Source organism: Cavia porcellus, unplaced genomic scaffold (genome assembly GCF_034190915.1).
Source record: "Cavia porcellus strain 051 isolate PalLab524CR breed Dunkin Hartley unplaced genomic scaffold, mCavPor4.1 scaffold_6, whole genome shotgun sequence".
NCBI classification, from domain to species: domain Eukaryota; kingdom Metazoa; phylum Chordata; class Mammalia; order Rodentia; family Caviidae; genus Cavia; species Cavia porcellus.
In genome coordinates this window covers 96441718-96463377 of record NW_026947489.1, presented here as the reverse complement: position 1 = coordinate 96463377, position 21660 = coordinate 96441718, and the positions used below count along the sequence as shown (strand labels likewise).

Below are 21660 nucleotides of genomic sequence, written 5' to 3'. Positions count from 1 at the left end.
CAAAAAAAAAAAAAAAAAAAAACAGTAAGAAATCACCAGTTAATAGATTACACATTATCATCTTAGAGATAGTTGCTCAAGTCACAGTATCAAAGCATACAAAGTGGACATTCAAACAGTGAGACTGCAAACAGTTGTGTTCAATGATCCAACCAAAAACATTAATATGGTCAGCTATTTAACACCCCTAAACACACTTGCTGTTGTATCCTTTTCCTCCTCTTTTTCACAATAAAATTTATACATTTTGGGTTTTATTACTCCTTAGTTCTTATTATTTTTTTTTTTTGGAAGAGAATAAAGTCACATATGACAAAACAAAGCTGTCAGTCAAAACCAAGGATAGACATAGCACATGATGTAAAAACAGAGTACAAGGTTATCAACAATGGTTACCATAATGCCTCTTGCTTCCTTAAAAAGAATTGTCTATCTCATTAGGTATTATGAAGTTGAACAAAACAGTAGAGAACAAGACCAATAAAACCTAAAGCTTGTAAACATTACAGGACTTCCAAAGAAGATAATAGTCAAACCAGAATGGGCATCATAGTGAATCTTATTGCCTTCAAAGTAGTTGTCTATACCCTCAAACTTGACAGTATCATACAGAACGGAACAGAGTCTAATCAGTCAAAACAAGATAGTGGGAGTATTACAGGACTTCAACTCAAGTTAATAGGAAATCAAAAAAGTTACTATAATATATCCTGCTAATTTTTAAAATTTTTCCCCTTAATTAAAAAATCATTAAAAATAACTAAATAATTTTTTTTAATGAATAAGGGAGAGATTGAGATAAAAGAGGACATAACAGCATAACAATACAGGTCAAAGCATGACTATTTCAGCAACTGAGTGCTTCACCACCAAATAACTGGACTCAATAGTAGTTACCATAGTGTCTTTTTCCTTGAAATATTTGAATATAACTTCATATACTATAGCTTCAAATATTTCCATATCAAGCAGCCCAGAATAAAGCCATTCCAATTAATAAGTGAAAACTTTATAAGGCTTCAAGCCACATAATAGGGAATCATGATTACCACATACTTTTATATATTTGAATCATTACTTACATTAGGGAAACTATTCGGTATCCACACATGTGAGATTGATTTATTTCACTTATGAGTATGGTCTCAAGCTGTGCCCATTTATTGATGAATATCTCAATGTGATCCTTCTTTATAGCTGAGTAATACTCCATTGTATAGAAATACCACAACTTTTTTATCCATTCCTCAGTTGATGGACACTTGGGTTGTTTCCAAGATCTGGTGATTACAAATTGTGCTGCTATAAACATAGGTGCACATATATCACTGTGGTATGATGCTTTCAGTTCTCCTGGGAATATGCCTAGAAGTGGAATAGCTGGAACAAATGGGACTTCCAATCCCAGCGTTTTGAGAAATCTCCAGACTGACCTCCACAAAGTTTGTACCAGTCAGTCTACACTCCCACCAACAGAGTAGGAGAGTTCCTTTTCCCCCACAGTCTCTCCACCATTCGTTGTTGTTGGTTTTCTTGATCTGGCCATTCTTTCAGGAGTGAGATGGAATCTCAGTGTGGTTTTAATTTGCATTTCTCTAATGACCAATGATTATGAACATTTTTTCATGTATTTATTTGCCATTTGTATTTCTTCATCTGACAAGTGTGTATTCATCTCAGATGCCCATTTTTGGATTGGATCTTTGAATTTTGGGAGTCTGAGTTTTTTAAATTCTTTATATGTTTTAGACAAAAGTCCCTTTGTCTGACGAGGAGTTCACTAAGATCTTTTCCCACTCTGTGGGTTTTCTTTTCTCTATGCTGGAGATTTCTTTTGACATGCAGAAACTTTTTAATAAGAGGTGGTCCCGGTTATTGATTCTGGGAAGTATTTCCCGTGCAGTTTGAGTCCTGTTCATGAATTTTCTACCAACCCCTATGTCTTCAAGGTTTATACCCAATTTGACTTCCAATAGATTTAGTGTTTCTGTTTTAATATTCAGATCGATGATCCATTTAGATTTTAATTTAGTACATGGTGATAGGCATGGGTCTAGCTTTAGTTTTCGGCAAATGGAGAGCCAGTTTTTCCAACACCATTTATTAAAGAGACTGTTGTTCTTCCAGTGAACCTGCTTGGCTGCTTTATCAAAGATAAGGTGGTTGACTGTGTTTGTAGTTGAGGTTGTATCTTCTAATCTATTCCATTGATCTTCAGCTCTGTTTTGATTCCAATACCATGTTGATTTTACTACAGTTGCTTTGTAGTATAACTTCAAGTCAGGGATTGTGATGCCTCCTGCCTTGCCTTTGCTGCTTGAATTGCCTTTGCTATTCTAGGTATCTTCTGGTTCCAGATGAATTTTAGGAGTGATTTCTCTAGATTTATAAGGTATGTTGATGGTATCTTTATTGGGATTGCATTGAATCTGTATAACAGTTTTGGGAGAATAGCCATTTTCACAATGTTTGTTCTTCCTATCCATGAGCAAGGGATGTCTTTCCATTTTCTGAGATCAACTTCAATTTCTTTTTTCAGTATATTATAATTTTCCCTGTATAGGTCTTTCACTTCTTTCGTGAGTAATTCCTAAATATTTCATTTTTTTGCTTGCTAGTGTAAAGAGTGTGGTTTCTCTTATTTCCCTCTCTGTGATTTTGTTGTTAGTGTATAGGAATGCTACTGATTTCTGAGTATTGATTTTGTATCCAGCTACACCGCTGAATTTATTTATTATATCTAAGAGTCTTTCAATGGAGTTTAGGGGGTCTTCTATGTAGAGTATCATGTCATCTGAAAACAATAACAATTTAACTTCTTCTTTTCCTATCTTTACCCCTTTTATTTCTCTCTCTTGTTTAATTGCTCTGGCTAGTACTTCCAGTACTATATTAAATAGGAGTGGTGATAAAGGACATCCTTGTCTTGTGCCTGATTTTAAAGTAAAGACTTTCAATTTTTGGCCATTTAGTATGATGCTGGCTGTTGGTTTGTCATAAATGACCTTTATTATATTGAGGTAAAGACCATCTATTCCAATTTTCTGTAAAGTTCTTATCATGAATAAATGTTGGACCTTATTGAAGGCTTTTTCTGCATCTATAGAAATGATCATGTGATTCTTATTTTTGGCTTTATTGATATGATGGATTACATTTATTGATTTACGTATGCTGAACCATCCCTGCATACCAGGAATGAATCCCACTTGGTCATGGTGTATAATCTTCTTGATGATTTGCTGCATCCTGTTTGCCAATATTTTATTGAGGATATTTGCATCTGTGTTCATTAGGGAGATTGGTCTATAGTTCTCTTTTTAAGTTGGGTCTTTCTCGGTTTTGGTACTAGAGTAATATTTGCTTCCAGGAATGACTTAGGAAGGATTGCTTCCCTTTCAATTTCATTGAATAGTTTGAAGAGTGTCGGCCTTAGGTCTTCTTTGTATTTCTTGTAGAATTCTGCAGTGAATCCATCTGGGCCTGGGCTCTTCTTTGTAGGTAAGGACTTAATTACATTTTCAATTTCATTAATAGAGATTGGGTTATTCAGCAGTTTTACATCCTCTTGATCTAGCTTTGGTACTTCATATGTTTCTAGGAATCTGTCTATTTCTTCTGTGTTATCAAACCTTTGAGAGTAGAGGTTTTCGAAATAGGTGTTGATGATCTTCTGTATTTCTGCAGAGTCTGTAGTGATTTCAGCTTTTTCATTTTTTATTGCATGAATTTGAGCTTTTTCTTCCCTTTTTTAAATAAGGTTGGCTAGGGGCTTATCAATTTTATTTATTCTTTCAAAGAACTAACTCTTTGATTCATTGATTCTTTGGATTATTTTCTTAGTCTCTATTGCATTGATTTCTGCTCTGATTCTTATAATTTCCTCTCTTCTTTTGGCTTTGGGCTTGACTTGCTCTTCTTTTTCTAGCTGTTTGAGGTGTAGCATCAGGTTATTTGTATGTTCTGTTTTCCTGATGTGGGAACTCAGTGCAATAAATTTTCCTCTCAGGACGGCTTCCATTACATGCCACAGATTCCAGTAAGTTGTATCTGCATTTTTCATTTTCTTGTAGGTATTGTTTATTTCTTCTGTGAGCCACTGATTACTCAAGAGTATGTTATTCAGTTTCCATGTGTTTGTGGGATTTTTGCAGTATCTTTTATCATTAATTTCTAATTTCAAAGTGCTATGATCCGATAACATGCAAGGGATGATTTCAACTCTTTTGCATTTGTTTAAATATGTTCTGTGAGCTAATATATGGTCTATTTTAGAGAATGACCCATGTACTGCTGAGAATGTGTATTCTGATGTTGTTGGGTGGAACATTCTGTATATGTCTTTTGTTCACAGATGTAATTCAGTTCTGTTATTTGTTTGCTTATTTTCTGTCTGGTTGATCTGTCCCTTGGGGTCAATGGCGTGTTAAGGTCTCCTGTTACAATTGTGTTGCTGATAATTTGAGTTTTCATTTCTGTTAATAGTTGTTTTATATAATTGGGTGCTCTGGAGTTTGGTGCATATATATTTAAGATAGTTATTTCTTCCTCTTGGAGTTTTCCCCTAACGAGTATGTAGTGACCTTCTTTGTCCTTTATGGTCATTGTTGGTTTAAAGTTCACGTTGTCTGCAAACAGAATGGCTACTCCTGCTTTGTTTTGGATTCCTGTTGCAAGAGGTATTGTTTTCCATCCTTTGACTTTCAGTCTGTGAGTATCCTTCTGGGTTAGATGGGTTTCCTGTAAACAGCATATGGTTGGATTTTGTTTCTTGATCCATTCTGCTAGTCTGTTTCTTTTGATTGGTGCATTGAGACCATTTACATTAATGGTTATAACTGTTATATGCTGGTTTGTTGTTGACATGTTATCTCTCTGCTGTTGCATCTTTATCTTTCTGTTCTGTTTAATTATCTGCTTTGCTTGTAGATTTTTTCCTTTGTGTATCTAAACTGTCTGTCAATATTTTTTGTAGTGTTCGTTTGGTGTTCATGAAGTTCTTCAGCTGTTCTTTGTCATGGAAGTATCGTATTTCACCATCAATTTGGAATGATAGTTTTGCAGCGTGATCAGTCTAAGTTGGAAATCATTTTGCTTTAGGATCTGGAATACTTCACTCTATGCTCTTCTTGACTTTATTGTTTGTGCTGAGAAGTCTGCTGTGATTCTGATAGGTTTTCCTTTATAAGTGATCTGTCTTTTCTCTCTGACAGCTTTTAATAATCTATTCTTGTGTTGGATTTCTGGGATGGTGATATACCTGGGTGTAGTTTTATTTTGGTTATGACTATTTGGAGTTCTATATGCTTCACTGAACCTGATGTCAGTTTCTGATCTCATGCTTGGCAATTTTTCAGCTATTACTTCTCTAAATATCCTCTTGACATCCTTTATGTTGTCCCCTTCTTTTTCGTTAATCCCAATCTTATGTTATTTTTCTTTGCATCATCTTGCAGTTGTTGAATTGTTATTTCCTGATTCCTTGTTATTTTTAAAAGATCTTTCCTTTCCTGTTCACTAGCTGCAATGCTGTCTTCAAGGTCTGAAATTCTGTCTTCATTTTCATTGAGGCGGTTTTTACAGCTTTCAGTGGAGTATTTTATTTCCTGTATATCTCTGTGTACCTGCTTTATGTATTGTTTTTGTCTTATATTGCTCATCTAGGGATTCTATCTTTTTGTTTAGTTCCTCCAATTTTTTAACTGTGTTTTCTTTACATATATTCAGAATCTCTTTCATTTCTTTTATCATTTCTTCTTTTACCTAGGAGATTGTTTCGAGTTTGAATTCCTTTAAAGCTTCCTGGAGTTGCTTGTTTATTTTAGTAGCTATTATGTTCAATATTTGAGGTGTATGGCATATATTTTCTTCTATATACATTGCTCCTAGGGTTTGTTGAGATGGGCTGGAGGTTTGAGGTTGTAATTTGGTCTTTTGTTTTGTCGTTTTCCTATATTTCTGTGTTTCAAGTGTTATTTGATAGCTTCCTCAGGGTCTGTTGGAAATCCCCTTCTATGTTCGCAGCTCCTGGGACTCTGGCACCCAGTTCCCCCAGGCTGCTGGGCCTCTAAAACCAGTGGCCCTCTTCTGCCTGTTTAGAACTCCGTAGTTCCAGATAGGCTGGGCTCCAGGGACACTGTGCGCCCGCCTGCTTGCTGAAAACTCCACAGTTCTCCGAGCGCAGCCGGAATGGGGAGGCGGACGTAGGCGCCTGGGGCCCACTTAAGACACTTCATGGCATCCGGAAGGCTCAAGGGTCCCGAACAGTCTGGGCTTGGGGCAGAGTGCACTGGGCACTTACTCCAGGCCACGGGGCCTCTGGAACTGGTGATGCTTGCCTGCTTACTGAGAAATCCACAGTCCTCCAGACACCTGGGGAGGCGGATGCAGGTGCCCCAGATCCACCCAGTCCTTGCTCTGCACCCAGAAGGTGCGAGAGTCCCACATAGGATGGGCTCCGGGGATAGTGTGCGCCCACCTGGTCAGTATGGGCAATTCTTTTGAAGATAACAAGAGGCATTATGGTAGCCATTATTGATCTCCTTATATTTTGTTTTTAAGTCATGTACCATGTTCATCTTTTTGTTTTGATTGACTCTATTTTGTATTGTCTCATTTGGTTTTAATCTCTTAAAAAAAAATTCTAGATGATCACGGATTCAACTGTAGTCATATGAATGACTATGTATTTACATATGAAAGAATATGTATTTACAAAGGAAAATAGTCATTTTATAAGTGAAAAATGTTGGTTTAAAAAACTGGAGCTAAAAATACGTATGCGCATGAGCACAAGCTAATTATCTCTGCATGAGGGGATTATGAACATTATTTCCTTGATGTCTTTTTCTTTTCCTTCTCCTTTTTCAGTCTGGGGATTGAATTCAGGGCCTTGCAAGTGCTCTGTCCCTGAGCTATACTCCCAGCCTTTTATAAATCGATGCTTTAATATTTTTTACAAAGTCTAGAAATTTTTGTATTGAGCATGTAATACTTTTATAATTAGAGAAATAAAAGAATTTTTTAATTGGGCAAAATATGAGAGAAAGAAACCAAATGAAGTACATATATAAGCTTTGATTTTAAAATCTGATAGGTTCCAAGTTAATTTAGAGACCAGAACTGATACTCACCTTTTTCTGTTTTTAGATATTCCTGTTCAGCCTGTGACGCATAGATGGCAGACAAAACTGAAAAAACAGAGGCCAACACTGTTTTCTGTTCTTGTAGGATGATGGGTGGGTCATCAGATTGGCAGAATTCATTGCAGACCAGATCAAAAAGTAAATTCCAAGTGTCTTTCCCAGTATCAGGACACTGTACTTAATAAGAATTATGAACAAAGTAGAAATTTAAAAGTAGCAAAGTGAAATTTAAAAAACAACAAACAACTAAATGAATGACCATACTGCATCCTGATGAGCCATCTTACCAATTGCTTGAATTCCATCATCCACTGTGGTAAGTAGCTGTAAAATGTGCATGTAAACATCAAGGCCTTCTGGGTTTTCAGAACTAAACACAAAAAGCAAATGCACTGAATCAGTAACTTTACTGTCTAGGGAACTGCAATTATTCATTCATCCAACAATAATTCTTACTCTGGGATAGCCATTGCCATAGGTGTTGAGGATTCTAAGAGGAATGGAATAGCTGGGCATGGCCACTACACAAATATAATCCCAGCGCTCTGGGAGGCTGAGGCAGGAGGGCTGGAAGTTCAAGCCCAGCCTGGGTGATTGAGTCCCTGTCTCAAAATGAAGAAAATACAATATAAAAAGGGATAGGGATGTATGTATCTCAGTGCCAAGGTCCTGGGTTCAATACCCAGTACCACACACACACACACACACACACACACACACACCACCACTACCACACACAAATGGTACAGAACCGAACAAAATCACTCCTCCCTACAGCTTATACTGAAATAGGAAGAACAGTAAAATGAACAAACAAACCTAGTGCTACGTAATATAATCATATAAAGGACAAGAAGCAAAAAAAAAAAAAATTTTTTTTTAAGAAGCAAAAATCTTCTAGGCTGTGTTCCACAAAAGCAGCAATCCACACACCTGCTAGACAATACCTACCATTTTGCTTTACTTGAACAGTCAAAAAACAACTTTTATAGGATAAAAGTAAGGCCTACCACACAAAGCACTGACAATAACTAGGTTTTTATTGTAGGTTTTTGGGTTTGGGTTTGGGTTTTTGGTTTTTTTTTTTAATCCTTGTTTTTTTGCCTTTTTGAGACAGGGCTTCATTATGCAGTGCAGGCTGGCCTTAAATTCATTTTGTAGCCCAGGCTGGCCTCAAACTTCACAGCCTTTGGGTGCATGTGTCACCATACCCAGCGAAAATACTGTTCTTAGAACCTGACAAGGTTAACTTAGTTCCCTAATTAAGAACACCATAACCATAAAAGTATAATTCTTCTGATCAGAAATTGGTACATTTAGGAACTCAAAAGTTAGTTCTTTAAAACAATTATGCAAAAACATAGTAAATAACTAGAACCAAAGTTTTTAACCAATGTTTATTTGAGTACCCACTATTTTTAGGCTCTATGTTAGGGGCTGGGAAAACAGAGACGTGAAATGTTACCCCTACCTTCATGAAGCTTACACTCTAAAAGGGGTTAACTGTAATAAAATGAAATGAATTTAAGACTGGAGAAAGTTAGGTACAAAAAAGGACAAGGTAGATTTAACTTAGTCTGAGCACCAGGGAAGGTAACTGAGGAGAAATGATGTTTACATGGAAACCAGAAGGAGCCGAGCTGTGTTTGAGATAGAGGAGATATCCTGTGCAAAGGCCTGGAAGCAAGAGAGCTCGCTTCAGCTGAAGAAAAGAAGGAAACTTTACATAAGGAAGGACAGAAAGGCATTGTGCACGGCTTTATGAGGCATGTTTAAAAAAAAATCTGGATCATATCCTGAAGAAAGCAACCACCAAGTCCACAGCATGAAAGTGAGATGATGAGTGTGAGCTTTTCAAAGTCTAGGATTGGAGGAAGCAAGTGTGAAGGCAGGAAATTCAGGTAGAAGAGTATGCCAGTGTCCAGGTGAGTTAACAGGACCTGGCTGCCATGAGTGGGATCCCAGGAAACATCAGGATGTGGCTGGAAGGTTGACTGGCCTTGAGAAAAGACTAAGATAGGGAAGAGTCGGTAATAGCTTTCCCATTCCTTCCACATGATCCAAAGGGATAACAACTGCATTATTTATTTATTGCTTAAGACTTCCAAAGAATTTCACAGAAAAGATGAAAGTTTCACCCTCACCTGATAAAAGACATAAAATTATTTTTAATGTGGTATATTAAACAATAGGAATGTACTATTAACCATTAGGCAGACTAATGTAAATATTAATTTTCTAATAATAAATTATTTTAAAGAACCACAAAAACTAGTAATCTCTTATGGCAAGACATCAAAGCCCCACATTAATCACCTATCCAGATCAGTGTACATACAAGTGTGATTGAAAAATATGATGAATATTTAAATATTTTTAAAAGTTATCATGATAGGGCTGGGGATTTAGCTCAGTACAAAAGTGCCTGCCTGGGGGCTGGAGGTTTAGCTCAGTGGCATAAGCGCCTGCCTTGTAAGCAGGCAGTCGTGAGTTCAATCCCCAGTACCGATAAAAAGGAAAAAGACAGGCAAAAAAAAAAAAAAAAAAAAGTGCCTGCCTGGCAAGTGCAAGGTCCTGAGTTTGGACTCCAGTATCAAAAAAAAAAAAAAAAAAAAAAAGTATTATGGTAAAATACACACTGCCATTAATTCCCTCTTAAAATTACCCCCCACCCCCCCGCACTGCCAAGGCTGCCTCGATGTCCTGAATTGATTTAGAATGTTTACTTCACCCGGATATCTTGGCTTTGAGGAACAGCCAGAAGTCAGAGTGCCAGATCCAGTAAATATGTAGATAAGGACACACTTACATTTTCACAAGCTGTCTTTCTGTTGTATGGCACTTGGGACTGTTTGAACATTGCACAGAGACAGGCATGAAAGAGGGCTTCCAGAGCTGCTTTAGAAATTGGCAAGAGCAACCTGATAAGTATGTTCAAAGGGAAGGAAAGTATTCTAAGGTGGATTAATGGCAATGTGCCTCTTCCTGTCATATTTAAGTTTAAACATTAATTATATATTTCCATAACCCTTTGTACACAAGGAGCAAGAAAACAAATGATGTCCAGTATTAATTGAAGTTGTTAAATGTTTGATGAAAAATAAAACACATAAAAATAAAAAAGAAAAGAAAATATTTTCTTGGGCTGGGCATGGTGGCACACACCAGTAATCCCAAGAAGGACCTTGGGAGGCAGAGGCAGGAAGATCACAGTAAGTTCAAGGCCAGCCTGGGCTATACACTGAATAGGGAGACCCTATCTCAAAAAACAAAAGAAAAGGAAAAAAAAATATTTTCTTTTTAATTTAAATTACAGAAAACTGCAATGGTGTTGAGTATTAATTATAAATAATGCTGAACAATCACAGGTAACTAAATGACATCAGAACAAGTACTCTGAATCATTTTTCTTACAGAGTAAATATATACTGTCACAGTAACTATTAGTAGTGAATCAAACCTAACCAATAAACCTGTCAAAAGGAGGGCAAGACTCTCATACTTAAAGATGTTTCTAGCAATGGATGTTCCCAGAAAATCCAACACAAAAGAGCTCACCTACCGTACTTGTTTGGCAGCTTCAAGTACACAGGGCACAATCTTAAACACTGGCTGCTCTTCGGAATCTTCCTGTGGTTGGTCCAGAGGTGCAGCAGCCCCACTTCTAATCCAATCCAGCATTAGTTTCTCGTCCAAATCAAAGAGCTTATCCACAACCTCTCCCACCTTCACCAGCAAATCAACTGCAGAGAACACAGAGGTACACAGATGAGAAACGAAATGCTTCAAGCAATAAGGCTAAGCAAAATTCCAAAAGCTACAGCAAGAAAGCCAGACCATGTCAAAGCAAAACGTATTCCAAAAGTGGTTTATTTATCCCCTGTGCTTAAATTTGCTTACCTTTCTTCATTTGCAAGTCAGGTATTTATCAGTATCTTGGGAATTTCAGAATAAATTTTATTGCTGAATCAAAACAACCTCTCTTGAATTAGCCTTTTTTTTTTTTTTTAAGTGACTTCCAGAAACAGTTACATGATTTGCTAACAAATATAATCTAAAACCTGATTTTGACTACATGGTGACTTACCATTTGTTGAACTTGACATGATGAAACAAATGCTATCATAAATAGCTGGATATTCCCGGATCCTTTCAACCCAGACACTGGCCACTTCTGTCTGGGAAAGGCAAGTAAGCAACAACCTACATGATAAATGTGAGCTTAATATCTAGCGTCTAAAAATAACAAAGGGAGCTTAATTGGGGGAATGGGAGAAAACTTATTAAGAGATCACGATGTTGATATGAATTTATTGATGGGTTAACTTACTCTCTGTAAGTGAAACAGCAAGTGACAAAGCACTGCCAACTTTTTCATTTTCAAAAATACATTAATGTGTAGAGATAATCTATCTCTGGGAGTATGCTCCTGAACACACTTTTCTTTTGGATTATGGGTATTTTTTTTTAATTTGTACTGTTATAAAATGTTTCTAAGTGGAAGAAATCAGGAAATGCTGCAAGCACATAAGGACATAGCTATATCAATTAGCTTACTTGCAGTAATCATGTCACATAGTATATAAATATCTCAAAACATTTCTCTATGTAGCCCATTTCTCTATGATTGTGTCGATCACATTTAACAAAAAAAAAAAAAAAAAAAAAAAAAAAAATTAAAAGGAATTTAGGAAATTCAACAATTTTTTTTGCCTAGGCTGGGGATATAGCTTAGCAGCTCGGTGCCTGCCTTGGCAAGTAAAGTATGAGGTAGTGAGTTCTATTTGCTGTACCAAAAAAAGAAAATAAAGGCAGAATTTATTTGCCTAGATTCTTTTTTGGGTGATGTTATGGGATCCATGGAAAAAGCACAGCATACCTGCTTGTCTCCAGGAGAGTAGGTGGATCTGAATCATATAAACAGTGCAGTAACACCTGCCTACGAAATAAAACACGTAACCCATATGCTTCACATCTCCTTTCAAATACCTGAGTTTTAACTCCTTTTTAAGACACTTTTATTATCAGATAAGGTGTACATGCAGAGAAGTTTATACTTCATGAATAACTACAAAGCAAATTCTTTTTTTTGGTCTTTTTTGAGACAAGGTCTCACTATGCAGTTCAGGCTGGCCTTGAGCTTACTTTGTAGCCCAGGCTGGTCTTGAACTCACAATGATCCTCTTGCATCAGTCTCTCTAGTGCTGGGATTACAGGCATGTACCACCACACCCAGCTCATGCTTCTAAGAAACAGAACAGAGCTGCTTATCCATATAGTCCCTGTGGGCCTCACTCTAAATCACAATTTTTCCCACCTAGAAAATATCATCCTGACTTTTCCAGCAACCATGTTCTAGCTTTGCTCTCTAGTTTTACTATTTACATATATTTCTGGTTTTGCTTTTAAACTTTATATGAAAGAAGTAGTACTCTGTTCTTTTCTTGAAACATTTTTTAGTTATCTATAAATCTTTTCTGTTTTTAAGTAACATGCGGTAATTATACATATTAATATAGTACAGTACAATGCTTCAATACATGTATATAGTCTTAGTTTTCTTGCTCAAAACCAAGTACCTAAGATCCACCATGCTGCTCGTTGATTCATTACTGCAGAACATCCCATTGCATGAAAACAATACAACTTCCCTTTCCACGCTACTGTTGACAATTAGCTTGATAATAATTTTGGGCTGTCTCAAGCAACACCCCTACAAAAATATTTGCATAAGGGATGAGGAGGGTGTAGTTCAGTGGTAGAGCACTTGCCTAGGATGTACAAAGACCCTAGATTCAACTGTCAGCACCACAAAAGGATGATGATGATGCAGAGGGAAAAGAAGAATAAGAAAAAGAAGGAAGAGGAGGAGGGGAAGATGATGATGATGATGATGTGTTGTATGTGTACCCTGCAGTACATACACAGAGCTTCTTTTACTATGTACCTATGAGCCACACTGCCGGGTCATAGCCTATGCATATATTCCTAGCTGACTAGATAACGCCCAAATGCCCAGGTGTTCTAAAGTAACTGAACAAACTCATATTCCATTAGGGCTGCTAAAAGATAAGCATTAATTGAATTCACAAAAATCTGTTAACATTATTTTCAGTAATGGATTTTTGATAAGGACACTAGAAACCAACAAATTCTATAAATGACTGCAAATTACTGAGGAATAAATACCTTGACCTAGGACCTTAGAATCTCTCCACACTTACAAGAGGGTAAGTACCTCTCTTTTAGAGGTGCAGGTACTTGAATTTTGTGATAAACTCTCATAAACCCAACTCTGATCACCACAGCCTAGAGCATTTTCTTAGCTTAATTTGGGCACAGATTTCTTCGAGCTCCTGATTAACAGCCATGAGTCCTCTGCCTAGAAAAATGAAGACATCCTTCAAATTTTGCATGTAATTTCAGGATGTTCTCAGACCTATGGTAACCACTAGTGTACCCACCGTTAAAAACTCTGCCTAAAACTTTCTGCATAAAGAAGAGAACCAGTTTCCAAGCAGAAGTATGAAAACTTTATAATCACAGAGGCAACCCTTCTATCTTACGGTTATGTTGGCAAGTTTTATTCTTTGATCTAAGCTCTCAGAGAGCTTTGGTCAAAGCTCTCAGAGGCACAGTTTATATATCTAACTTCCTGAACACTAGCTCTGTGAGCCCTTGGATTCCCTATGCCTAAGTTGTGTTGTACTCTGGATACCAGTTTCTATCTCCAAGTTTGGTCCTGCACACTCTTCCCCTGTCTTGGACCCTGCCCACCACCTATGACAATTCAGGTCCCTCTGCAACTCATGACAATGGGTGTAAATCCTGAACCATGGCCACATATGGTGTGGAAGCCCCACGCCACCATCAAAATAAAATGAAGCTCCGGGAGTGTGCTTATTGAGACAAAGGAAACACTGCATTTCATACTTTCCTATCTCTCCAATGACCAGGATTTTCTTACAGATATGAAATTTAAGCCTAATTTAAATATAATTATGAAGTAAGACTTACCCAAGATTTTTATCACTGCTGATGGACACACATATCTCCTGGAAACAGGCCATATTCCCTAAAATTCCCACACAGATTTCCTGCCAAATCAAATTTCACAGGTCACAATGGCTCTGAAGTGAAAGACACATATACAAAAATAATAACTTGAACAAAAACTTTCACTAAGCCAAGTTAAGGTGGTGGACAATAGGAGGCAGGTTAGACAAATCAGGGGGCCTGCACCCTAACTCTGACAAGTTCATGGTATTTAAGAAGAAATGAAAGACACATAAAAGAAAAAAAAGGAAGAAATTCCTGAGATGAAATGAGCCTTAAGGGAATAATGTATACGGCTAATAAAGAAAGCACCCTGGCTGTAGCACAAAGGGGAAACAGTGTAAGATAAATAGAGCAGACAAAAAGGGTCAGGAGTAAACGCTTTGAATGCCATGCTGAAGAGTTTACACTTAACCTAGGAGATTATCTAGAGCCATGAATGGTCTTGAAAAGGTGAAAACTAAATTGCATTACTGAATCAGTAATTTAGGAAGATTACTCTGGCAACGAAACACATATGCATTATAGTAAAATCTGAACGACACCATGGGTCTACTTTAATAATAATAGTTAACACTTACCAGCACTCATTATGACCAGGTACTAGTCTATCCTCCACGTATCATTCCTTACTGTTTACAGGGTAAGTATGTTATCTCCATTTTTCAGATGAGGACACTAAAGCACAGGTTAAACAGCCTAAGACCCCCATCTAGGAAACACAGATCCAGAGCCCAAACATTTAGCCAAGGCACCTTAGTGCACCTAAGATGAGGCTGTGATGGCTGAGGCAGTAGTGCTGGGCGCAGGAAAGGACAGAGCGGAGGAAGACTCTGCTACACGATCAAGGCAGAGAGCAGTTGAACCTGACACCTAGCTTTCAAAAGGCCTCATTTCCCTACTCAGAGATGCTGGTCCCATAAGAAACCTACAGAAAGAGCATGAAAGGACACAATCCCAACATAGCAGCATTTCCAACTCACTGGAACCTAAGAATCATCAGGGAATGACCTGTTTACCAAGCACATGGCTGATTTTTATGATCGGGTAAGGATGACAATCACTGAGTTAGGACATACAGAATCTGGGACTGGAAAACACAGCATGCAAGCAGAGAATGCCTGCAGAAAACTGGAGATGTGGCACCAGTAACCAGAGGAGAGGCTGGGGCTTTGATCCTACTGGACAGAGCCGCAACTCAAGAGTACAAGGAAGAGAGGGACTCAGTAAGGAAACAAAAAGAGAAAAAACAAGGAATCAAGAGTCTGCTTTTTGGTGATTTTGTTGTTGTTGTTTTTAGTTTTGGTTTTGTTGGATTTTTGTGTTTTGTTTTTGTTTTTCGTCTTTTTGAGACAATGTGTCGCTGTGCAGTCCAGGATGGCCTTGGGCTCACTTTGTAGCCTGGGTTGGTCTCAAACTTACAAAGATCCTCCTGTCTCAGGCTCCAGAGTGCTGGGATTACAGGCGTGTGCCACCACGCCTAGCTGTACCTTTTTTTGAAAGAATCCATAGTCAGGTACAGAAAGAAAGAAAACAGCTCATGAGCAAGACAGCAAAGGGACCCAAGAGTTCAGGTACTATAAAAGCTCCAGGGACAGTCCAATAAAATGTGGTGTCAAATGCTGGGCAAGGATTAAAAGAGAATAGCAGCAGAAAAGAAACACACACATTTCCCTTATGAACAAGAAGGAATAACTGCACTTCCAACCAAAGACCAAGGACCTCAGTCTTGGCTGCTCACTGGAAACACCCGGGGATCTTCAAAAGCTGCCCAGCCGCTCACATGTGGGAACATGTAGGGCTCCAATCAGGACTTTCAAAGTTCGCTAGGGTGAAGCTTCTAGGAGTACAGCCTCAACCAGCATTAGCAGATAATCCCTCTGGGGATCATAAATCCCGGGCCCTATTCCTAGCCTTCTGGGTCGGAAACTGCAATTGGTAATTGGGAACATGCTGAGGTGTGAGAGGCCGAGGTCCCAGGGGACTCTCCAGGGCGCCAAGGTCAGGATCACTGATGTAGGTGTGACTAGGAGACACACTGAACAACATGACTACTTCCGAAAAGGTGCCACTCCTGATGTGAGTTTACTTCTTAAGAGTAATCAAGCATTAATATATTCAAGAAAGAAACTACAACAACAAAAACAAAAAAACTAGGGAGGAAAATAAAAGTCACAATGCTGTATCTCAGTGTAAGAATCCAAGAAAAGGGGGCTGGGGATTTAGCTCAGCAGCATAAGCACCTGCTTTGGGAGCGCATTGGTTGTGAGTTCGATCCCTGGTACCGGTAAAACAAACAAACAAAAAAAGAATCCAAGAAAAACTGGTTCCTCCTTACCCAATTCAGGTGGTGGATTCTACTACACAACAATTTCAATTTGACATTCAATTTGACAGGATTCGACACTTTATAATCTCAGAGAAAGGAAAGCAATACAGTACATGCTATACAAGTCAGGCCTAGGCTGATATCCCAGCTGCACTTTTACTCAGTTCCTTTATCTATAAAGTACTTCTTACAAGAGTAGTAAAACCAAATACTTAGTGAATAGTGGTTATTCATAATTATAATTATTCAGCACACATTTACTAATTATCCATCATATGCACAGCACATAGCAACTTAAATGACAATAAAGCACAGGAAAACCCATAGTACATAAATAAAGACCTCATCTAGTCTTTATTGTTCTTGGAAGTTTCCTATTAGCAATAACCACTAAGATTTTACTTATCAGGGACAGGGATTTAGCTCAGCAGCACAAGAACCTGCCTGGCAAGCACAAGGCTCTGAGTTCAATTCCTAGTACTGGAAAGAAAAACAAAAGATCTCAGTTACCTGAGAAGGTGTGAGATAAAAAATACACCCTGAGTAAGAGATGAGAATACTGAGAGAGGCCTGGAGGCACACAAAGAAAAATAAAGAAACAAATGCCAAGGGACTATTCCCTGCTCTGTCACATATGAGCAACACAATATAGTTATGACTATCTAGTATCCACAGCTGTTAAATGGAAGTATGTATCTCTGATTGCGTTCTTATAACACAAGGAATGCCACTATAAACATCTGCTAACTTACTGGTTTATAGCTGGTAAGAAAATCACACTGAGAAAAATGAAATCTACATACTTACTCTTAATCGAGGACACTTGGATTTGGCCAGTATGCCCATAAATATGTCAGGGGCATTAAATTCTTGGAGAAATAAAGCCACATCCTGTAAACAAAAATGGTATTTACTTGATTTATTTTTCTACTCACCAGGAACTCTCCATAACTTATGCAAACACATTTGCTGACTGCTAGGTCTTATGCCAGAAGCTGGGGGTAAGGAAGAAGAGTGAAACTCATAATTCCTATCATCTAAGAACTTAAAACATGATAAAGGAAGCAGCTAAGAATTACTGCTGGCTCACGTCCAAAAGTCACAACTTGTGGTTTCAAAATCCTCAAGAGAAAAAATTTCACAGTGTAACTCCAACAGCCTCAAATCTTCCTAGAGTTTACTATCTATAGCACCAAGTAGGGGCACACCACAGAGGTAAGTGAACCTGGAGTAGATACAGAACCCAAATTGGGCCAAATCTGCCCCAGGAATGTGGGATATAGAGGTTAAGTCAGTTAGCCATGGGGAACGGTGCTGTGCATTATAAAACAGTCACAGGCCACATAATGAGGCTTTGAGCAATGACGGACTTCATATATGACCGTGGTCCCATAAAATTATATTGCTTAGTAATGTCATGCTGTCTCAGTGTATACAAGCATACACCATGGCAGTCATAGGGCAAAAATGCACATACCTTCAGAGACACAATTTTAGCATGCACTAAAATTGTAGCATGTTCTGGTACTTCACTCCTGTACCATATACTAGTTATAGATACTAATTAAAATCTCAGAGAGTGAAAGACCAAACCTTTAAAAAAAAAAACCCTACTCACCACTTTTGTACCCAAGAGTATTTTCAGAATTTCATTTCCAGCCTCATACCTCATCCATTGACATATCCCACACTTTGCAAATTTCATTCTCCATTTCTTCATCAAGCTCCATCTGCTGCTCCTCATCATCTGGGTTGGATTTGGTGTTTTCAGATGTAACGATCTTCAGAAACATGAATCGAAGAGATGAATAAAAATCACTCATAGTACTTTCCCAACTATTACCCCATAACCATTCAGAAGTCACAAAGAAACTATCTTCAAAGTATGTTTGCTTGCCAAAAAAAAAAAAAAAAATTATTTTAAAAAATCAGTGCCTTGGATAGATCTATAGCATCCAGCGTCCATGGAGTAAGGTACTGAAATAGAAATTCGAGGCTGAATAAACTATCATTCCTTCCTGTCAAGCCCATTGGAATGAATGTGGGAAAAATATGTAAACCAGTAGACACAAACAAAAAGACTAAGTGGCTCCACTGAATTGTGAAAAAAAGTTGTAGCAAAAATGGTTCCTGGAAGGAGTTGGGCTTGTCCCTTTTCTTAGAAGGTGGTTATTTTACAGATAAATCTTGGAAAATGAATAGAAGTTTGTCACGTGAAAAAGAGAACAGCATGTGTGACTTTGGTCACATAAGACATCAGAGGTAAGCATAAGACTTCAGAGTTAAACTGCCTAGCATGTCTGGGAATGAGGAACATTTTGTTGCCGGAATACACCATCATGGGCAGATGAGGTTGGAAAGACTGCTAAGAGTCCTGCATATCAAGCTCAGAAAAATACTTCTCCAGGTGAGAGTAAGGAAATGAAAGTATCAACAACTTTAAAAAAACAAAATACTAATCTGACAGCTATGTAGAAAATGGACAGGCCAGCGTGGTGGCACACACCTGTAAACCCAGCACTCAGAAGGCAGAGGCAGGAAGATCGCCATGAGTTCGAGGTCAGCATGGACCACATTGGATGTTCAAGCACTAGGAGCCCCTGTCTCAAATAAACAAAATGGAGGAGGAAGAGGAGGAGTTAAAAGTGGACAAGCCAGAAACTGGAAGCAGGGAAGCCAGTCAAGGCAGTGTGGAGAGAAAAAAACATTACTAAGCGCCTCCTCTTACAAATACCATGTTACACACGCTAAGATCATTATAATCTCATTTAACCTGCACAAAAACCATACATGCAATATTGCCGGTATTGTCATTTTATTCTACAGAAACTGCGAGAGAAACGAGGCCATGCGTGTTAGGCGCTGTGACCAAAGTCACACAGAAAGCAGGCGATAGGAGCCGGGCCTCCACCAGTCAAGCTGCATGATTCCAAACTCAGCATTTATTTTATTACAACAAAAGCCTGTGACACACATGACTTAGGCCTGGCACATATATTTCAGAAACAGCAGTGGGGGTTGAGGAGCAAAACTCAATGCATTTCCAGGGCAGCATTCTGGGGGAACAGCAAAAGTGAGATGCCAACGCCAAGCCTCCCGCATCCGTGCCATTCAACTTCGCTTTGTATGAGGCTCCCCGAGCGGGGCTAGTTTGCACACCTGGATGAGGCCCGAAAGGACTCCGAAGAGCCAGTGCTTGCTGTAGACCGTGCCCCCAATGCAGTCTCCCCCGGCCTCTTCAGCATTCTCATCTTCCCGACTAGTGGGCGGCGGCGACGGGTTACGGTCCATGATTGCGCGCGCTTCTACCTTTCCGGAGCCGCGCCGGAAGCCGCGGGGGAAGCGAGAGGCCTCCTGGCGCCAGAGAGCCCGGCAGCGCTTGCGGTGCTACTCCTGCCACAGCGCCCCCTGCTGCCCGGAGTTCGGACGACCTGAAGGTCCGCTCAAATGGGATTTCCTCCATCCCTGTCCTGCTCTGCTCTGCTCTGCTTTGCCCTGTCGTACCCTGCCTTTTATTGCCTACCCTACCCTACCTCCAGAGCTAGGCATGATTATATTCGTAATTGTCATTTGTCATCTTCCCTAGATCAGAAATTTGGTTTTTTTAGAAGTCTTTACCCTGATTTAGGAGGGCCCAGAATAAGCCAATGTTTCTGGTACAGATGTGAATCTTGAAATCATGATATCTTTGCTTTTGGAGCCCTAGAATATTGAAAATGTTCTATCTGTGCCCCTTGAGACAGGATCTCATTAAATTATTCAGGCTGGCCTTGAACTTGTGATCCTAATGCCTCAGTCTCCCAAGTAGCTGGAATTATAAATGTGTACTACCGCTAACAGCTTTTGCCATTCTTCCAGTGTCTAGTACTACTATTAGTTTATGAGGAAATAAATTGCCTTTAGTCATGAATGCTGAGCATTTTGTCTCTAATTTTATCCTCTCTCAAGTGACCACTTCACATGAAGCCTGAAGTGAATGGAACTGCTTGCTCCTCTGGTGGCTGCAGCCAATTTATCCATCTAAACTCTGCTCCTTTCAGGAACCAGCTGTGAGATGGCTGCAAACAGCAGCCTCCTGGGCAGTGCATTAGGCTGCCCTAAGAAGCCCTGGAGATAGCCATTTCCAGAGGGTGCTCATGTCTCTGACACTGCGCTGTTCCCAATCTAGGCCCCAGACAGGTATGCAGGGTACTTTTGGAAAGCTCCAAGGGATAGTGGCAGTGTTCACACTGACCAAGTCATGAGGGCCTTTAGCACTTGGCTACTAAACAAGAAGCTTGTAACTGAGGCGCTAAACAGAGCCAAGCTCAAGTTCTCTCACTACCAGAAGATCCATCGCATTGCAAAAAATGGAGGTTTTACCAAATGCAATGCAGAAGAACTTGAAGACAGTGACTAAAAAACAGGTCATCCAGGAAGGCTGTAGAGGCTAAATACATCCCCAGGACAAGTGGCTGGCCCTGCTCTCACAAGGGCTTCCTCCTTAAGTACACCCACCAATAAACCCTACTTCCTATCCAAAAAAACCCACAAATAAAAAGCTAACTCTGGTTGCAATAAAATCAAAGGCATTGAGGTGACAGCCTTGGAAGCAACAAACAAAAAAATTGTCACCAAGGTCTGTAAATAATCGTCACAGAGAGGGTTTCAGGAATTGATGACACAGGAGAGTCTGATGAATTAAGAACACTTTGAAGGAGACACAGAACTGATGCCCAGATAACTTCAAGGAAGGACTTGCTGCCCAGCTACAGGAAATGCATCAGCAGACTGCGCCCAGCTGTCAGCTCCTTTGGGGCCAACCTTAGCTGCAGAGAGGCTCTGTTGTTCCCAGGTTAGCCCTCACTTGGTGACTGAGCAATGGGTTACAGAGATGAGATGTGGTACAAAGGCCTAGTAGCTTTAGTCTAATTTGGGACACTCCCACCAAGGCTTCCTACCATGTGCTGTGGCCTTGTGAAGCCTTCTACTTCTACTTTTCTCTACAACTTTTTCTTTGCCTACCTATGTAGGTGGTCTATTGATCTTTAAATATCTTGAATCCCAAACCCTATGAAGCATCTATGTCCAGAGCACACAACTAGAACAGTTGGTACATCTCGTTTCCACTGCAAGGGTTACCAATGACAT

At 39.1% G+C, this 21660-nt stretch overlaps 1 protein-coding gene and 1 pseudogene across 4 annotated transcripts in view; one reads left to right on the top strand and one right to left on the bottom strand.

Moving 5' to 3' along the window:
- Saal1 (serum amyloid A like 1) overlaps nt 1-19869 on the bottom strand; it is a 36623-nt gene extending 16754 nt beyond the window's left edge. For 2 of the 4 annotated variants that reach the window (XR_010048388.1, XM_063251766.1), the window contains exons 1-9: nt 19690-19868; nt 18198-18311; nt 17338-17421; nt 14163-14242; nt 12025-12084; nt 11233-11348; nt 10708-10888; nt 7433-7515; nt 7134-7322 (exon numbers count right to left, since the gene is read on the bottom strand). Coding sequence is in view for 3 of the 4 variants with exons in the window: in XM_063251766.1 (XP_063107836.1) it covers nt 7134-7322; nt 7433-7515; nt 10708-10888; nt 11233-11348; nt 12025-12084; nt 14163-14242; nt 17338-17421; nt 18198-18311; nt 19690-19821 (1039 nt within the window). In the remaining variant the exon portion in view is untranslated. Of the gene's footprint in view, nt 1-7133; nt 7323-7432; nt 7516-10707; nt 10889-11232; nt 11349-12024; nt 12085-14162; nt 14243-17337; nt 17422-18197; nt 18312-19036; nt 19131-19689 lie in introns of all 4 variants that reach the window. The other 2 variants (XM_063251767.1, XM_013148129.3) reach the window with 2 other exon arrangements.
- Nucleotides 19870-20531: 662 nt separating this feature from the next.
- On the top strand, nt 20532-20649 carry LOC111755615 (small nucleolar RNA SNORA70; annotated as a pseudogene).
- The last annotated feature ends 1011 nt before the right edge of the window (nt 20650-21660 follow it).